General features: G+C 36.2%; 1 protein-coding gene across 2 annotated transcripts in view; it reads right to left on the bottom strand.

Annotated features, from left to right (window-relative positions):
• Positions 1-18,689, bottom strand: part of Ctnna1 (catenin alpha 1) — a 173,474-nt gene that overhangs the window by 21,025 nt on the left and 133,760 nt on the right. For both annotated transcript variants that reach the window (XM_047556839.1, XM_047556840.1), the window contains exons 10-11: positions 17,881-17,973; positions 10,611-10,767 (exon numbers count right to left, since the gene is read on the bottom strand). In XM_047556839.1, the coding sequence (XP_047412795.1) occupies positions 10,611-10,767; positions 17,881-17,973 (250 nt within the window). The remainder of the gene's footprint in view (positions 1-10,610; positions 10,768-17,880; positions 17,974-18,689) is intronic.

Raw genomic sequence — 18,689 nt, 5'->3', positions numbered from 1 at the left:
GTATTGGTACCAAAATAGAAAGGTAGATCGATGGTATAGAATAGAGGACACGGACACAAACCCAAATAAATACAATTTTCTAATACTAGACAAAGGGGCCAAAAATATGCAATGAAGAAAAGATAGCCTCTTCAACAAATGGTGCTGGGAGAATTGGAAATTCATATGCAACAGAATGAAACTAAACCCATATCTCTCACCATGCACGAAACTAAACTCAAAATGGATTAAAGACCTCAGAGTCAGACCAGATACCCTGCAGATTATAGAAGAAAAAGTAGGTCCAGATCTTAAACACGTCGGCTTAGGACCAGACTTCCTCAACAGGACTCCCATAGCACAAGAAATAAAAGCAAGAATCAATAACTGGGATAGATTCAAACTAAACAGCTTTCTCTCAGCAAAGGAAACTATCAACAATGCGAAGAAAGAGCCTACAGAGTGGGAGAAAATCTTTGCCAATCATACTTCAGATAGAGCACTAATCTCCAGAATCTATAAAGAACTCAAAAAACTCTATACCAAGAATGCAAATAACCCAATCGACAAATGGGCTAAGGAAATGAACAGACACTTCACAGAAGAAGATCTACAAACAATCAACAAACATATGAAAAAATGTTCAACATCTCTAGTAATAAGAGAAATGCAAATCAAAACCACCCTAAGATTCCATCTCATTTAGAATGGTGATTATCAAGAATACAAGCAACAACAGGTGCTGGCGAGGATGTGGGGAGAAAGATACACTTATACATTGCTGGTGGGGCTGCAAATTAGTGCAGCGACTCTGGAAAGCAGTATGGAGATTTCTCAGAAAGCTTGGAATGGAACCACCATTTGACCCAGCTATCCCACTCCTCAGCCTATACCCAAAGGACTTAAAATCAGCATACAACAGAGATACAGCCACATCAATGTTCATAGCTGCTCAATTTACAATAGCCAGATTGTGGAACCAATCTAGATGCCCTTCAATTGATGAATGAATAAAGAAACTGTGGTATATATATACAATGGAATATTACTCAACCATAAAGAATGATAAAATTATGGCATTTGCAGGCAAATGGATGAAACTGGAGAATATCATGCTAAGTGAGATAAGCCAATCTCAAAAAACCAAAGGACAAATGATCTCACTGGTAAGTGGATGATGACACATAATGGGGGTGGGAGGGGTTAGTGTTAGGGTTAGAGTTAGGGTTAGGGAGGGGGGCAAGAATGGAGGAAGGAAGGACTGTATAGAGGGAAAAGAGGGGGGAGGGGGGAAGGGAAAAAATAACAGAATGAATCAAACAACATTACCCTATGTAAATTTATGATTACACAAATGGTATGCCTTTACTCCATGTACAAACAGAGAAACAACATGTATCTCATTTGTTTACAATAAAAAAAAATTCTGTCTTTAAAAAAAAAAAAACTAATAAAATATTAGCAAACCACATTCAAAAACACATCAAGAACACAGTAGTACACCATGATCACATGGGTTTCATGCTAGGGATGCAAGAATGATGATTCAATATATGCAAATCAATAAATGTAATTCACCACATAAACAGAATTAAGGACAAGAATCATATGATCATCTCAATAGTTTCAGAAAAGGCCTTTTTTTTAAAATTCAGCACTCATTCATGTTAAAAATGCTAGAGGAACTAGGGATAGAAGGAACTTACCTCTACATTATACAGGCTATATGTGACAAACTCTAAACCAGCATCATCCTGAATGGAGAAAAAAATGAAAGCATTTCCTCTAAAAGGATATCCACTCCAACCATTTCTATTCAAAATTGTCCTTGAAACTCAAGCCAGAGCAATCAGGCAAGGGAAGGAAATGAAAGGGTTACAAGTAGGAAAAGCAGTCAAATTAACTGTTTGCTAATGACATGAACCTGTATCTAGAACACCCAAAAAACTCCATCAGAAGTTGTTGTTGTTGTTGTTTTTGTTTATTTGTTTTATACCAGGGACTGAACGCCAGGGGTGCTCAACCATTGAGCCACATTCCCAGTCCTTTTTTGTATTTTATTTAGAGACAGGGCCTTATTGAGTTGCTTAGGGCCTTGCTAAGTTGCTGAAGCTGGCTTTGAACTTGTGATCCTCGTACATTTGCTTCCCAAGCCACTGGGATTACAGGTGTGTGACACCATGTCCAGCCACCAAAAGATTTAAGTTGATAAATAATTCAGCAAAGTAGCAGGATACAAGAGCAACATTCATAACTTAATAACTTTCCTATAGCCTAGTAGTGATTCTGCTGAAAAAGAAATCAGGAAAAGTATCCCATTCACAATAACATAAAAAAATAAAATACTTGGAAATTTATCTAACTAATGAGGTGAAAGATGTGTCTACAATTAAAACTATAAAACTCTGAAGAAAGAAAATGAAGAAGACCTTAGAAGACGGAAAATCTCCCATATTCTTGAATAGGCAGAATTAATATTTTAAAAATGCCCATACTACCAAAAGTGTTACACAGATCTGATGCAATCCCCATCAATGTACCAATGACATTCTTCACAGAACTAGAAAAAACAATCCAAAAATTCATTTGGAAGAATAAAAGACCTAGAATAGTCAAACCAATCGTAAGCATGAACAGTGATGTTAGAGTCATTACAACACCCACACTCAAATTACACTACAGAGTTATAGTAATAAAAACAGCATGGTATTGGCATCAAAACAGACAAAAGCTGGGTGCAGTAGCTCACACCTGTAATCCCAGCAGCTTGGGAGGCTAAAGCAGGCAGATTCCAAGTTCAAAGCCAGCCTCAGCAAGGCCCTGAGCAACTCAGTGAGACCCTGTCTCTAAATAAAATATAAAAAGAGCTGGGGATGTGGCTCAGTGGTTAAGCACCCCTGGGTTCAGTCCCTGATCAAAAACAAAACAAACAAACAGAAAACAACCCAGATATGAAGACTATTGAAGTAGAATAGAAGACACGAGGCAAACGCACATAGTTAGAGAATATGATATTTGACAAAGGTGACCAAAATATATGCTGGAGAAAAGACAGCCTTTTTGACAAATGTTGCAGAGAAAACTGAATATCTTTATGTAGAAGAATGAAACTAGATCTCTACATCTCACCCTGAACAAAAATCAATTTAAAGTGGATCAAAGACTTAGGAATTGGACCAGAAATCTTGCAACTTCTAGAAGAAAATATAGGGCCAACACTCCATCACATTAGTACAGACACTGACTTCCTTAATAAAACTCCTAAAACTCAAGAAATAAAACCAAGAATCAATAGTGGGATAGCACCACATTTAAAAGCTTCTGCACAGCAAAGGAAATTACTAAAGACATGAAGAAACAGCCTATAGAATGGGAGAAAATCTTTCCCAGCTACTCCTTTGACAGGGAATTAATATCCGGAATACACAGAGAACCAAGCTTGACAGAAAAAAAAAAAACCCCAAATAATCCCATCAATAAATGGGCAAAAGAACTGTAAACAGATACTTCTCAAAAGAAATAAAAATGGTCTTCAAATATATGAAAAAACGTTCGACTTCCCTAGCAATCAGGGAAATACAAATCAAAACTACATCAAGATTTCATTTCACTCCAGTCAGAATGGCAATTATCAAGAATACAAATGATAATAAATGCTGACAAGAATGTGGGGGGTAAAGGTATACTCATACACTTGGTGGGACTGCAAATTATTACAACCACTCTGGAAAGCAGTATGGAGATTCCTCAAAAAACTAGGAAAACAACCACCATATGATCCAGCTATCCCACTCCTCAGCATTTATCTGAAAGAACTAAAATCAGCATACTATACTATAATGATACTGCCAAAACAATGTTTATAGTAGTACAAATCACAATAGCCAGCTCAGGTACCCATCAACAGATGAATGGATTAACATGTGGTGTATATATACACAACAGAGTTTTACTCAGTCATAAAGAAAATGAAATCATGGCATCTGCTGGTAAATGGGTGGGGAACATCATGGGAAGTAAAATAAGGTAGACTCAAAGTCAAGGGTTGAATGTTTTCTCATATACAGAAGCTAGAACAAAGTAAGGGGTGGAAGGAAGGGGTGGGAGTCAGCTATCATAAAGACAGGGAAAATCAGTGGAGTAGGAGATTGAGAAGGAGGGAGAATGGATGGGAAAGGGGAAGAAATGCAGAATGAATCTGACAAAAGAAAGTTATGTATAAACATACCACAGTGAATTCCACCTTCATGTATATCTATAAAGCACCAATTAAAAATAAACAAATAGAAGGAAGTTCAGCAGAGTAAAGGGAGGGGGAGAAGAGGAGGGACAGAAAAGAGGAGGAACTTGTGACTGAAATGAAGCAAATTAAATTCCATGCATGCATAATTACGAACCCAACTATTATGTATAACTATAATGCACTAAGAGTATTTTTAAAAAATTATACTTAAGTATGCTTAAGTATAAAAACCAAATTATGAACACTGCATACCAAAAATAAAAAGAATGTAATTTTTTTTTTAGAAATCATGAGACTTGCTAGGATTTATACCATTGTACTATCAAAAGAGTTAAACATGGCTGGAGATGTAGCTTAGTGGTAGAGCACTTGCCTAGCATGTGTAAGGTCTTTGGTTCAATCCCAGCAACATACACACACACACACACACACACACACACACACACACACACACACATATTAAACTTCTAACATAAAGTTTAGGGGAGATATTTTAACCAATTACAAGGATAAATGGACATGAAGCTTATCATATATTTTTCAACTATAAATTCTACTTACTAATTTAAACAAACTAGTAGCAACCATGCCAACCCTCCAAAGCCTTGGGTTAGAAACTGTTGTCTTTACTGAACCTAACACAATACTGATGTGTAAGATGTGGCTTGTATTATAGGGAAAGAAAAGATGTTGCTAACAAAACTATAAACCAAAGTTTTCTCCTATCATTGATTTTAAGACTCATTCCTGTTTCAGGATTGTTAATACCAAGGGGATTATTATGGAAAGGTATATTTTACAATCAATGAAGTATAGCATTCTTTTTTATTCATTAAACATAGTGGCCCAAACCTTCATCTAGATACCTGTGTTTTCAAAAATCACTTTCGATTTTCTTGAATTCATACTGGCTTTCTTATAGGGACCTCAAACCAGGGAAAGGTATGCCATTCTTAAGCAACAAAGGAAGTCTTCTATTGTAGAAAACTGACTATAATATTTTCTCCCCTCACTGAACAGTCTCCATGAAAGCTGAAGCCTACTTGGGGCCAGCACACACCCAGGATACAGTACTAAGTCTGTTTTCTACACTTATAAAACCCTAGGAGTGAGAGTCCACTAGTCAGGTGCAAATGTGGGAGGTTAAGAGGTACCCACACTAACTGTAATCATATATCACTTTAGCATTAACTGAATTTCTGTACCCCCTTAAAGACGATTTAATACAGTATTTTTAGATGTGCTCCTAATAGGAAAAAAATTCATGTATATACATACAACAGTCAATATAAATATGCACGGCTATATGTAAATGAACACCAAGGGAATCCCATTGCAGATACTAATATATCTTTATCACTTGAAAACTTTTCTAAGTATGTCCCTACAGATCTACCTGGTCCATTCTAATGGTTATATAAGAACCCACGGAATAAATGGAGGGGTCATAATTTACTTATCCAGTTTTGCTGAGACATTGTGGTGGGGAAAAAAATCTTATACAGGTATTTTGGCTAACAGGTATTTGTGGCGTTTCCCTAGGGAAAATTTCAAGTCAATGAAATTACTGAGTTAAAAGGCATATATGTTTAAAGTAGTTAAACAGTTGCCTAACTGCCCAACTGAACTATGCCAAATGGCATTCTCTAGAAAGGCTGTAAGAACTCTAATATAAAAACAACAGGGCCTGTCTTCATGTTCTTTGGTCTGGATAACCTTATCAGTGCAGACAATGCACCTATAAGAAATGATAATCTTGTTTCATGTTTTATGTAGAGGACTTACTTTAACTGAAGCACTACTTTGAGTGCTTGACATTTAACTCTCTATACCGTAGGCCTTTTTTTTTTTTTTTTCAATCACCATTAGTCAATGAGGAAACTGGTGCACAGAAGTTGTGAGTGACTTGCCTATCCAAGGTCACATATTTAATGGGAGTCAGAAATCAAACCCTCTAAAGTTTTCTAAAGACTGCATCACTTCCTCCAAAGAGAAACTCTCATCTATAATTTTTGCTTTTTTACTATTAAACACAAAATCAAAAATTAAATTCTTTTTTACCCAAATCACACCAAAATTATTTGGACACAATGACACTTAAAGAAGGAAAGTACAAATTACTACTGTTATGTGTCGCCCTGAAGTAGTTAACATATTATTTGTTTTTAAAAGCATTTGGTAAAAAAATACCATAAACCCAACTAGAACCACTCTAAGAAACCACTTCAATCTTTTAAAAACAGGAGCCAAAACTTCAACACATAAGGAGAGTAAATGAATGAGAAAGTAAATTGCATTTCTATGGATAATGTTTATCAAATATAATTCAAATTAAATTCAAATAGTCTTTATCACTTTGATAAATTTCAAATCACTCTCCTTCAGGAATCTGTCAATTTAAGTATATTCTTGGTTTGCGGAAAGCTTTCTAGCATCTGAAACCACCTCCAATATTTACAAGGCGGGACTCTGAACAGAAGAGGGGAAGAGGAGATCCCTCTTCCTCTTCCCTGAAGGCAGCATGTGTATACCTCTTTAGTCTTGTCTTTAAAGATAAGTACCACTGTCTCATCATATTAGATATGCAGGGACCCACCTCTACCCCCCCGACCCTGAAGCCTCATATAAATGCCAGTATTAGGCTAGGAATGTAGCTCAGTGGTAGAGCACTTGCCTAGCACATATAAGGCTCTGGGTTTCATCCAGAAAAATACAAATAAATGATAGATACCTACCTACATACATAAAATGCTCGTACTAGGGGCTAGGGGTTTGGCTTTGTGATAGAGCACTTGCCTAGCATGCACAAGGGCCCAGGTTCAATCCCTAGCAACACACACATACACACACACACACAAAATTAGTTTTGGGGTTTTGGTGGTTTCATTAGATCATATACAAGATAGCATATGTTTTTAATTCCAGCAGGAGGATCACAAGGTTGAGACATGCTTGGGTAATTTAGTGAGATCCTGACTCAAAGGAAAATAAAAAAGGGATAGAATTGCAGCTCAGTGGTAGAATGCCTGCCTAGGATGAGCAAGACCCTGGGGATTTGATCCCCCTCAATCACTGCCCTCCAAAATCCAAATCGCTATTACTTTTTGAGCTACAAATCAGGATATCACCTATGATAAATATGAGGGAACTTCTGGAATCATGGGGTGGCGGCGTAGAGAGCCAGAAATAGAGGGTGCTCAGTTCTACTCTACAAATAACTTCCTCTTGGGTGGGTTTTTTATATAGTGGGAGGACTACAGCAAATATTCAGGCCCCTGGGATTCTAAGAGGGAATTTGAAGGTAGAAAATCATTAATGGAGCTATTCCACAAAACCTCTCTCATACTATCAGATGGCTTCAAGGCTCCAGAACATAGGAGAAAATAACCACTCCAAGAAATCAAGCAGCATCCTTACTTTTAGCAGAACTGTATGAAGTTCACCTACCTTAAGTCAGACTCCATTGGGCAGCCCCCCTCTCAAATCAAGCACATCTCATTATGGGACCACTATGGCACCAGTGTGCTTTAGGACAAAAAGGGAAATTGGCACATGGTGCACATCTGAGTGAAGACAAGAAACCGTTTCTTGTCTACTGTCCTATAACCACTGTAAATGGCACCTACCCAGACTGTCTCTATCAAATGAGCAGAGACACCTCCAGTCACCTCACATAAAAAGTTCTAGAGATGCCATGAGTGAGGTAGTAAGGTTGAGGGTGTAAAGGGTTCTAAGTGCTGGAAATTAATTGCTAAGTCTACTAGAACTCTTCATGGGCTTCTGCTTGTCTCCCCTTCCTCCCATGCCCCTAAAAAGCACAAGAATTGTGAATAAAAGCTTTGCCCTACTAATTATTGCTTGACATTCCTCAGCAAGCCTGTGACAGAACATTAGAAAAACATACCAGGTACACCTCTGAAATTCAGATGCGCTAAAAACACAGTTCCATGTTTTCATTTGCTAAAGAGAAACTGTCTGAACTACTTTCCTTCAAAATAACCCTCTCTCAAATTCTCATATATTTGCATAAATACTGAACACACTCACCAGACAAAAGTATATCTGCTAAAGAATTTGAATTTTTTTCTTTTAAATTAGTCTTCTGTTTTGTCATATACCCTGAAAATACTGCCTGGATTCCACTAAATGCTACTACAGAATCCCCCATTTTCCTCTGATTTGAAGAATGTTGCATGAGGGACATTTGATTCTATTACATTTTATTTTGTTGTAAGAAGACTAAAAATCCCTTGAGACCAAGACTAAGCTATACGCAACCTAATCTCAAAAAAGCAACTGTAGGAATGTAGTATTTATCCAGAGGGGGGCTTTGCACTTAGATTTCAGAATTTATTGTTTGCTTAAAAGTGTGCAGTGAAGGTGGAATGTTTTTCTCTAAACCTATGAAAAAGAATAACTTGGTACTTCAATGGGAAAAACAACAGAAGGCCAAGATTTCCCAAAAAAGCCATTGCTGCATTTTTGGCACCTGCAAAGTTGTGCTTGCAAATGAGTTTTTTGATTTAAAGTACCAGTACCTGAAATTTGGCGGTCCTTCAGTAACACGTTTGCCCTATTGTTTTGCAGTTTATAGAATGTCTGCTTTTCACCTTTTCAAGTCAAAGCTAAAAAACCCAAGGAAAGCATGTAAAGACAGGGAACCATTGGTATTCAGAACACATGGTCATCCTTATATAGGTCATTGCTGGAGGATTGTGCTATGCATATACTTAAGTCCTGCTTCTCTTTCAAGCCCCATTGCCACTCAAATCTCCCACATTCTGGCCAATAGTCCCCTATGGTGACAGATAGTTTCAAGCCATTCAAGAATCCAGCCACTGGCCTCAGGAAGCCAGGCACTTCCAGAGAAAAGTCATGCAGTCAGCCAAGGACAACAGAAGCCCAAACAAATGAAGAATGCATTTAATGTTGCTCAACTCTAAGGAGACAGGATTGAAATTTATCTCTGTGTGATAAACACTAAATTGCATTTGACAGACATTTTCTATATGAATGCAATTTACTATGTCATTACCAGTTTATGTTTATATAATGAAATCAACTGTTTTTGTGAGGTGAATTACACGGATTTATTTTTCCTAAGTTCATAATTAAACGGCACTTAAATATTTCCTCTCTGTTTTCTATCTATGCATCACACAGACAAAGAGTCTTTGGAAAAGTAGGCAGTTAAACTGTGATCATTTCTGAGACAGGAGAGGTTTTCCAAGAAGAGGGAGGGGAAGGGGGAAAAAAACCCTATTTTAAAAAAGAAACTAAAGGTGATAGTACTGAGAAACTTGTTTTCTCCTGTGTTTCATAGCCTTATAACATAACCAGTGTCTACTGGGATCAACACAGGTCAACAATTTTTCTAAACATGGTAGCAGCAAGAAGCGTGGTTACTATGCTTGACAGTTCACAGTTAAAGAAGGATTTTATTCTATGCAAGCAGAGAAAGTCTGTCAGTTAGCTTTCTAACTCATGCTTCCAGGATTAAGATCAGTCTCACTATGAGGGAAACAGCTCCAGTTCCATCTTCTATTACTTAAGAGGCAGTGGTATTTTATTTGTTTTCAATTAAAATGAAAACTAAGTGTAGCCACTCTGGAAAGCAGTGTGGAGACTCCTTAGAAAACTTGGAATGGAACCACCATTTGACCCAGCTATCCCACTCCTTGGCCTATACCCAAAGGACTTAAAATCAGCATATTACAGAGATACAGCCACATCAATGTTCATAGCTGCTCAGTTCACAATAGCCAGATTGTGGAACCAACCTAGATGTCCTTCAATTGATGAATGGATAAAGAAACTGTGGTATATATATACAATGGAATATTACTCAGCCATAAAGAATGATAAAATTATAGCATTTGCAGGCAAATGGATGAAACTGGAGAATATCATGCTAAGTGAGATAAGCCAATCTCAAAAAACCAATGGACGAATGATATCGCTAATAAGTGGATGATGACACATAATGGGGGGTGGGAGGGGTTAGTGTTAGGGTTAGGGAGGGGGGCAAGAATGGAGGAAGGAAGGACTGTATAGAGGGAAAAGAGGGGTGGGAGGGGTGGGGGGGAAGGGGAAAAAAATAACAGAATGAATCAAACAATATTACCCTATGTAAATTTATGATTACACAAATGGTATGCCTTTACGCCATGTACAAACAGAGAAACAACATGTATCCCATTTGTTTACAATAAAAAAAAATTCTAAAAATAAAATAAAATAAAATAAAATAAAATGAAAACTAGCACAATACTATTACTAACAATTTATTTTACCTGCCCAGACATGGGGGAGTTTGTCTATTACTGTAGCTTAGATGCCAGTGATTATGCACATCCTCACACGCTATGCTAGGAAACCAGTTCATTACCTGAGACAGCCAAGAAGTCATCGATGGAAGTAATGTCATCAACAGCATCTGTGAGAACACGGACTTGTTTTTCCCACTGCTCTTTAAAAAGATCCATGTTCTCTTGGGCCAGTTTGCTTTGTGGTTTTGCTGCTAAAGCCAATGCAGCATTAATTACCTACAAAAGATATTAAAGTTACTCTTTTTCAGAATGATGCAAATGAAACAGATGGGACAGTTTGGTCAGTATAGTAGCAATGGCCTTGTCTTACATGCATTTCACTAGGACACCTTTTATCATATGTTCCACCATAACTACTACAGAGGTGAAGTGGTGAAGTATTAAATAATAGGTTTTATATGTTAAAGTCAAAGTAATACATACTTTATTTGGAAACTATGGAAAATTATAAAATAAATTAAAAATACTTCTAATCTCTCCACTCTGTGATAGCAGTTCTATAATTATTGACATAAAATTCAGCTTTTATTCTCCTTATACTTTAGTGTAGACACATCAAGAACTACATAATAAAAATTATGTTACATAAAATTGTTTTCTTTTAAATATTCCTTTATATCATTAAATATATATTAAAAAATTAACTTTATTATTCCATATTGTAGGTATACTATGTTATTCTCCTACTGCAGGGTAGCTTGTCCTAGCTTACCCTCCCACCCCTCCCCCCCACCTCCCACCCCTGTTAATAATCTTGTTATGATATTCAGACATTTAGATTGTGGATGCATTATTAAAGTATAATTCATGAAAAATATATTCAATTCCCAATCATTCTTTTCTGTTTATTTTAAACAAAGGCATTTAAAAATTTTTTTTGTAGTTGGACATATACAGAATGCCTTTATTTTGTTTGTTTATTTTTATATAGTGCTAAGGATCGAACACATTGCTTCTCACATGCCAGGCCAAGCACTCTGCCACTGAGCTGCAGCCCCAGCCCAACAAAGGCATATCTGACACACAAAAAAACTACACAGGAGCTGGGCATGATGGTACAGTCTTATAATCCCACCAGCTGAGAACCTGACGCAGGAGAACTATAAGACCCAGGTCAGACTCAGCAACTTTGCAAGGGCCTGCCTCAAATTAAAAAGTAAAAAGAACTGGAGATGTAGCTCAGTAGTAAAGTACCCCTGGGTTCAAACCCCAGTGACCAAAAAAAGGCAAACAACAACAAAAATTACATAGGAAAGTATATCATCTATTAAGTTTAAAAAAAAATTCTTTAGGACTGAGTATATAGCTCAACAGAACACGTGCCTAGCACATACAAAGTGCTGGGTTCAACCCCCAGCACTGCACAGAGCACATGCGTTACATACACACACACAAAAATTAAGTGTTTTATTGAGGTACAATTCATAAATCATGGATAACCCACTTAAGAGTATAAAATTCAATGATTTTTAGTATAGTAACAGTTATGCAACATTCGCCACATTCAATTTTAGAGCATTTTTATTGCTCCAAAAAGAACCCCAAAATATATTAGCAGTATTTCCCTATTTCTCTTCATACTACTTCCTGTCATTGTCTGGCAATCACTAACCTCCCGTCTCTATGGATTTGCCTATTCTGGATAGTTCATATAAACAGAACTGCATAATATGTGAACTTCTATAATTATTTTCTTTAATACAATGTTTTAAAAGCTCATTTTATGTTTTAGTATGTTGTCAGTACTTCATTTCTTTTCTGACAATATTCTATGGTACAGATATGTCACATTTACTTATCCATTCATCAGTTGATATTTGAATTGTCTTCATTCTTTGGCTATCATGAATAATGCTTCCTAAACATTCATATATGTGTATCTGTGTTTTCATTTCTCTGGGAATGGAACAGAATTGCTGGGTCATATGGTTAAATTTATCTTTAACCTTCTGAGGAACTGCCTTACTTTAATCCAAAATGGCTGCACCACTTTATATTCCCACCAGGTTGATGGTCCTGAGGACCCACATCTTTACCAACACTTGTTATTTTCTTTTAAAGTTAATTTTGGCCTTCTTAGTGAATATAAAATGATCTCATTTGCATTTTCTTGGTGAGTAATGGTGTAAGGATTTTTTTTTTTCATGTGCTTATTTACCATCTATATATATTCTTTGGATGTATGTCTATTCAGATTCTTTCATATACTGAATAAGTAAACAAAGAGAGCAGCATTAAAATGAACTGAGAGAATAATTATTAGGACTTCTAGGTAAAAGGACATTTATGGGTTAATGAAAATAAATGTGTTTAAAATAATGCAACTTGGAAAGAAAGCACAGACAAGAGGAAACTGGTAGAAAAGGAACTAAAGTATGGATTTGAATGAGGCAGAAAGCTATAGGCAATGGGTATACAAACCTGAGAATCAGAGTTTGGGATGGCTTTTTAAGGTGCTACAGGAAGCATAACCCTTCAGAGGTCATATATAGAAGTTTCAATTTATTGCAGGGGCATTTAAGAATCATGTTATTATCTTGTTCTGTAGAAGATAACGGACTAAAGAATCAAATCCATTGAACTGGTGCACTACTCCTCTTCCCTCAAAAGACTTGGAACTGAACCATCTTGGCTTATTACTTATTAATGACCCACCACTTTTAAACGTGTCTGGGTTTGGACAATAATCTGGAGGAAGAGAAATCCTGTCTTTTTCCCATGTTATGCTGTGGTCTCCCACATTTTCATCATTTGCGTCTTTTCCTTCTTACCCTTCTTTTTTCACTGCAGACTACTGTTTTCATTAATTAACTCATTAATTCACTAATATGTCAGTGCATGAGAGTTGAACTATACCTCACAATTTAGCTGAAGACAATGTTTCCTAAGAGATCCAAGTAAACATGGGCAGAGAATTATGTTTTAAATACAAAGAATTTCATCTTATATACTGTACATTGGGGATCTACCTTGTCTGAGGATAATATTCTCTTTTTGATTATAAAACTATTTACAAAAAATGTTTGGTAAAAATTACTCCTTTCTATTAGGAATAGAAAGATACTTCAACAACACACTATTTAAAATAATAATTCAATATGATACTGGTAATAAAACTCAAGCATCAATGACCTTAAAAATCAAAATGATATTAATCAGAATACCTATTGTCACCATTAGTTAAATAATAAGACAATGAACTTTCTAGTCAATGAAATAAGATAAGAAATGGAAATGCCAGAAAAAGCTGCTAGAAATAGGTAAGAAAAATTACTTTGCAACGAAGATTATCTTTATGTACCAAACAGAAGTACATCAATTGAAAAAACTCTTAGAATTGCTAGAGACAGTATAAATATATTAAAAATCAATAGCCTTCTCAATAAATAACAAAATATAAAATGAGAAGGGGTGTCAGATCTTCACAAAAGCAATTAATAATGAAATACATGGAACTGAATTTATCAAGAAACCAACATGACAAAGTAAAAACCAAGTTGCTCAACTTTTCTAAGGTACATTAAACAAACTAAAATAAAATGAGACTCATTTAGGGACAGGAAGACTGACATATTTATCCACAAATTAATACGAAAATAAATGGCTGACAATAGCCAAGAAAATCTTGAGGACAGAAAGCAGGAGTGATAGAGAGAGAGAGTTCAAAAGCATTATAAAGCTAAAGTGATCAGAATAGTCTCAAAAACAGGCTTTACCATATTGGCAGAGTTTAGTGTATGATAAAAGTGATATCACAAATCAGCAGGGAACAGGCACATTATTTTTACATATGATAATCTTTTTTTAAAGAGAAAAATAATGTCTTTGCTTGATACTTTATTACCTAGTTCATTAATGTACTGAATCGTATTTACATACACATATATAACATGCACTAAGTTCATCCGTACTTATTTCTTTTATATACCAAGACCGTTTCCAGATAATAAATTAAATCTAAAAATAACAAAACTAGAAGAATGAATTTATTTATTAAACAAATATTTATGTCTTAGGAAATTCTCTATTTCCAAATTACAATGGGATCAATTTGATAGAATTATGTATTTAAATATATATATATATGTCAGATTAAATACACAGATAAATCAGTACAGAGAATATCAAAATACCAGTAGAAAAAAACAGGGAAAGACACAGACTGCATATCTAAAGTGAAGCAGAAATGACTAGGAAACACCTGGGGGTAAGAGGGAGCAAAGAAATACAAATTAAGGTTGAGGTATTAATTCTATTTACCAAATTTGCAAAGAGTACAAAACTAGGCACAATGTCTATACTGGTGACAATTATCAAAACATATCTATTAACTAGAACTTTCAGTACAAGGTTGCTTACAATTGACAAGGGTGGATATTCTTGTCTTCTTTCTGATCATAAGATTAAGCACCTAGTCTTTCACTATTAAATTCGATGCTGTAAATCAAAATTCTATCAATTTTTCATAGATATCCTTTACCAGGCTGAGGAATTTCTCTTCCATTCCTTGTGTGCCTTCAGAGTAGAGAGATTAGAGGGTTTTTTTTTTTTAATGTTGATAGACCTTTATTTTATTCAGTTATTTATATGTGGTGCTGAGAATCAAACCCAGTGCCTCACACATGCTCGACAAGTACCCTACCACTGAGCCACAACTCTAACCCTAGAGGTACTTTTTATTTTATAACTGTTTTATAACTATTTTTTTCTATCTCCTTTGCTATCTTGTCTTCTTTGACTACGTAGTGTTGGAGTTCCTAGGTTGGTTTCTCTCTTTTTTCTACACTCCTCCCACCCTAAACAATTTCATCTAGTGTCATGATTTTAAATACCACCCATTTGCCAAGTATTCCTATATCTCCCACTTAGTCTGGTCATTGCAACCCCCAATTCATATCCCAACTGTGCCCCAATACCTCCACCTATATAGCATAGATATTTCAAATTGAACAAGTACAAAATAAAACTCATGATCTCCTGCATCTAATCATGTTGAGTGGGTTTCACTTTAAAATTCTTCTCATTCAACTTCAAATGGACTCAAACATGGAGACAGCACGAGAACTATATTTACCTCATCTAGTCATTCTCCCCATCTCCTCAAGTCTGGACTCTAAATGAGTAATTGTTTATACCTTCCTCTCAATCCTACAAACACCTCCTTGGAGCATGAATCACATGGGTAAAGGTAGGCCAGGTATAGCTCACAGAAGACTATGACTTATTACCCTCAAAGATTTTCAGAGCTTTCTGCTATCAATTGTTTAATACTGAAACTAATGATTTGAATTGCTGATCTTTCAGAATAATGAAAGAATCTGGCAATAATGGGCTAGAGTCATAGCTTCCTCACTGAAAAACAAATGATCCTTACTGCTCGGTTTGCCATTAACAAACCTGTAACACCCACTGTATTTGTCATTACTGAATCTGCCCAGCCTCAAGTGCCTGGCAGTTTATAAGCAAGGGCAAGAGTGAGAATCTGGAAAACAATCACGCATGGAGAACACCTTTTAATTCAGAACATATACCCAACACCAAGTTTGTGTGGACACTATTTGAAGTCCATTCTTCTGGACTGGTTTAGTAGGAGACATTAAACTGCAAGAAGAGGGAGAAATGAGGCTTTCTGATGGCAAACTAAAAACCATACATGGGCTGGTGGTTTATGGACACCAGCATTTTCATTAGGATATACTAGACTCTTCATATGATTTTTATTCCTAAGCTTTAAGATCATTTATATAAATACTCTTGGTAGGTGTGATCAGCATTATGTTACCATCTGTTTCCACAGATATGTGGAAGCATTGTCGCTTTTCAAGGATTTCAAAACCAAATGGAGAACCCAAAGATATTAAAAACAAAATGTTGATAGGATTAAATGGCAAACTTGAGGAAAGAATGCCCAATCTTTAGAAATCCGCTCTAAATTTATTTTATACAACTTGGTCAGCCATGAACTTTCTGGAGGTGGTGATTAAGACCGCTGCACTTATTATCTGCATAGTTCAATCACTGGCATATTTCATTATTGGAGTAAAGCTGTGGAAAATCAGACATCACACTAATATTAAGACAAAAAAACTAACCCATGGGACAACTAACCCATCTTAAGTACTGGGGAATATTTATTTATAGGAAAGAGTCAAAGTAATAGTGTCATTCTTATGATCACTATTCTATTACTCCAGTTCCTCTGCTTATTCCCATTTGTTTGTGGTCACTGACAGCTGGCAGGACATGCACTGAGAGGTTAATTTAAGTCCTCAGAGTGTGTCATGAACATTCTCTATGAGATACAGGAAAGGTAACCACTTCCACTGAAACACACACTGCTGAGAAATCTGAGTGGCAGGGAGTACACAGACAAGGTGAGTTCTACCACATGAGACAGGCAACATACTGAGCACTTTAAAAAGCATTTGGGGGGCTGGGGATATAGCTCAGTTGGTAGAGTGCTTACCTCACAAGCACAAGGCCCTGGGTTCAATCCCCAGCACCCAAAAAAATAAAAAAATAAAAAAATAAAAGCATTTGGGCCAGGCCTGGTGGAACACACCTGAAATCTAAACAATTCAGGAGGATGAGGCAGAAGGATTCAAAGGTCAAAGCTAGTCTTGGCAACCTATCAAGATTCTCAAAATGAAAAATAGGGAAGGGGCATTCAGTGTTGTATGTATTTCAGTCTTTCTAAAGTGCCAAATGTTCAACACAGCCTAATTACTTGTCTTCCGATATGCCCTTATGAATGTAGAAAAGTTCTTGCTCTTTTATTTTAGAAGTTAGCTGAATTAAATCAAAGGCTGTTTTAAGATATTTACTGCAAGATTAGCTCTCCAAAGTGGTTAACTCCAACAGAGATGCAATGCAGGTGAACAACTGTTATCACTTCAGGATAAGAGGGAGCTATTAGGATTCCAGACAGTTTGATGTTGCAGGTGCCTCCTCCCTCCCCCTGCCAAAAAGGATGTCGACTGAGCAGCATAATCACTTTCCAGAAAATGAGGACACTAAGCATATGTGTACTCATGTATATGTGTGTATTTCCTCCCATTCAATGCTGGGGCCTTTCTTGACCATGCCAGATAAGCACACTATCACTAAGCTACACCCCGAGTCCAAGACTATACATTTTTAATGTAGGGCAAGGGCAAACTTCTCCAATCTATGCAGCATTTATGTTAGTGATTTAGCCCCAAGATTTCTATTTAAAATCCTTGGGGGTGGGGGTGGGGGACAGAGAGAAAAAAAAGATCTTAAAACTTCATTTCTACTCTAATAAAATCCAATTTGGTGATACCATAAACATTGACAGCTGTACTTTACCTGAGGACAGAGTGCTTCTAACTGGCTTGCAGACATTCGAACAAGCTTTACTCCTTCTTCATTGTTTGAGATGGAACAGGCCAAGTTGGCAACCTATAAGAGGGAATAACATAAAAAGATCTATAAGGATTTTTCTCTTTTGACTTCTAAAGAAAATAACCATATACTTACCCCTATGCTCAAACTTCCCAGAAGAGATGACAAAAGCCATCAATGAGGCTTCACTTCTCACAGACTATGTGCTTATGAGGACATATTTTAAGATTCTGTACTAAGCAAACTATTTACACTCATTACAGATTATCACATTGTGGGTTGGTGGCAGAGCAAATAATTGGGGTGCTCATTTAACCTGTCTAAATAGTAACTTCAGAAAGTGGCTCTCTACTATAGTCAATAATATGGGAAAAACTGAGGAATCAAGGGTATTAGGAAAGAAATGCTGATATCCACAAATAAAAATGAATTTTGCAACTGTTTTTGAAGGAAGGAAATAAAAATTCTAAGTTGCTATTCTCATTTGACAGGTGTATAAGTGCTGAGTTTAAGCCAAGATGGTTTTTATTTGAACAAAATCTTTTTATTCAAACTTTAAAATGTCATGAAGACATCAAGATAGACCCAAGGGAACATACAATATTCCACAGACAAGCACAAAACTGTCCTTCAATTGGATTCTCAAAAACATTGACAGCCGGACTCTTTCCTGGATTTTAAGTATTTAACTAAAATCTTTACCTTTCTACCAAATTATCTCAATGATCTAGTTTATGTAGCCAGAAATTATCTTTCCAGGTTGTGTCATATTT

This window comes from Sciurus carolinensis, chromosome 6 (genome assembly GCF_902686445.1).
Source record: "Sciurus carolinensis chromosome 6, mSciCar1.2, whole genome shotgun sequence".
In the NCBI taxonomy this organism is placed as follows: Eukaryota; Metazoa; Chordata; class Mammalia; order Rodentia; family Sciuridae; genus Sciurus; species Sciurus carolinensis.
The sequence above is the reverse complement of the archived record's forward strand: the minus strand, read 5'-3'. Positions and strand labels throughout refer to the sequence as shown.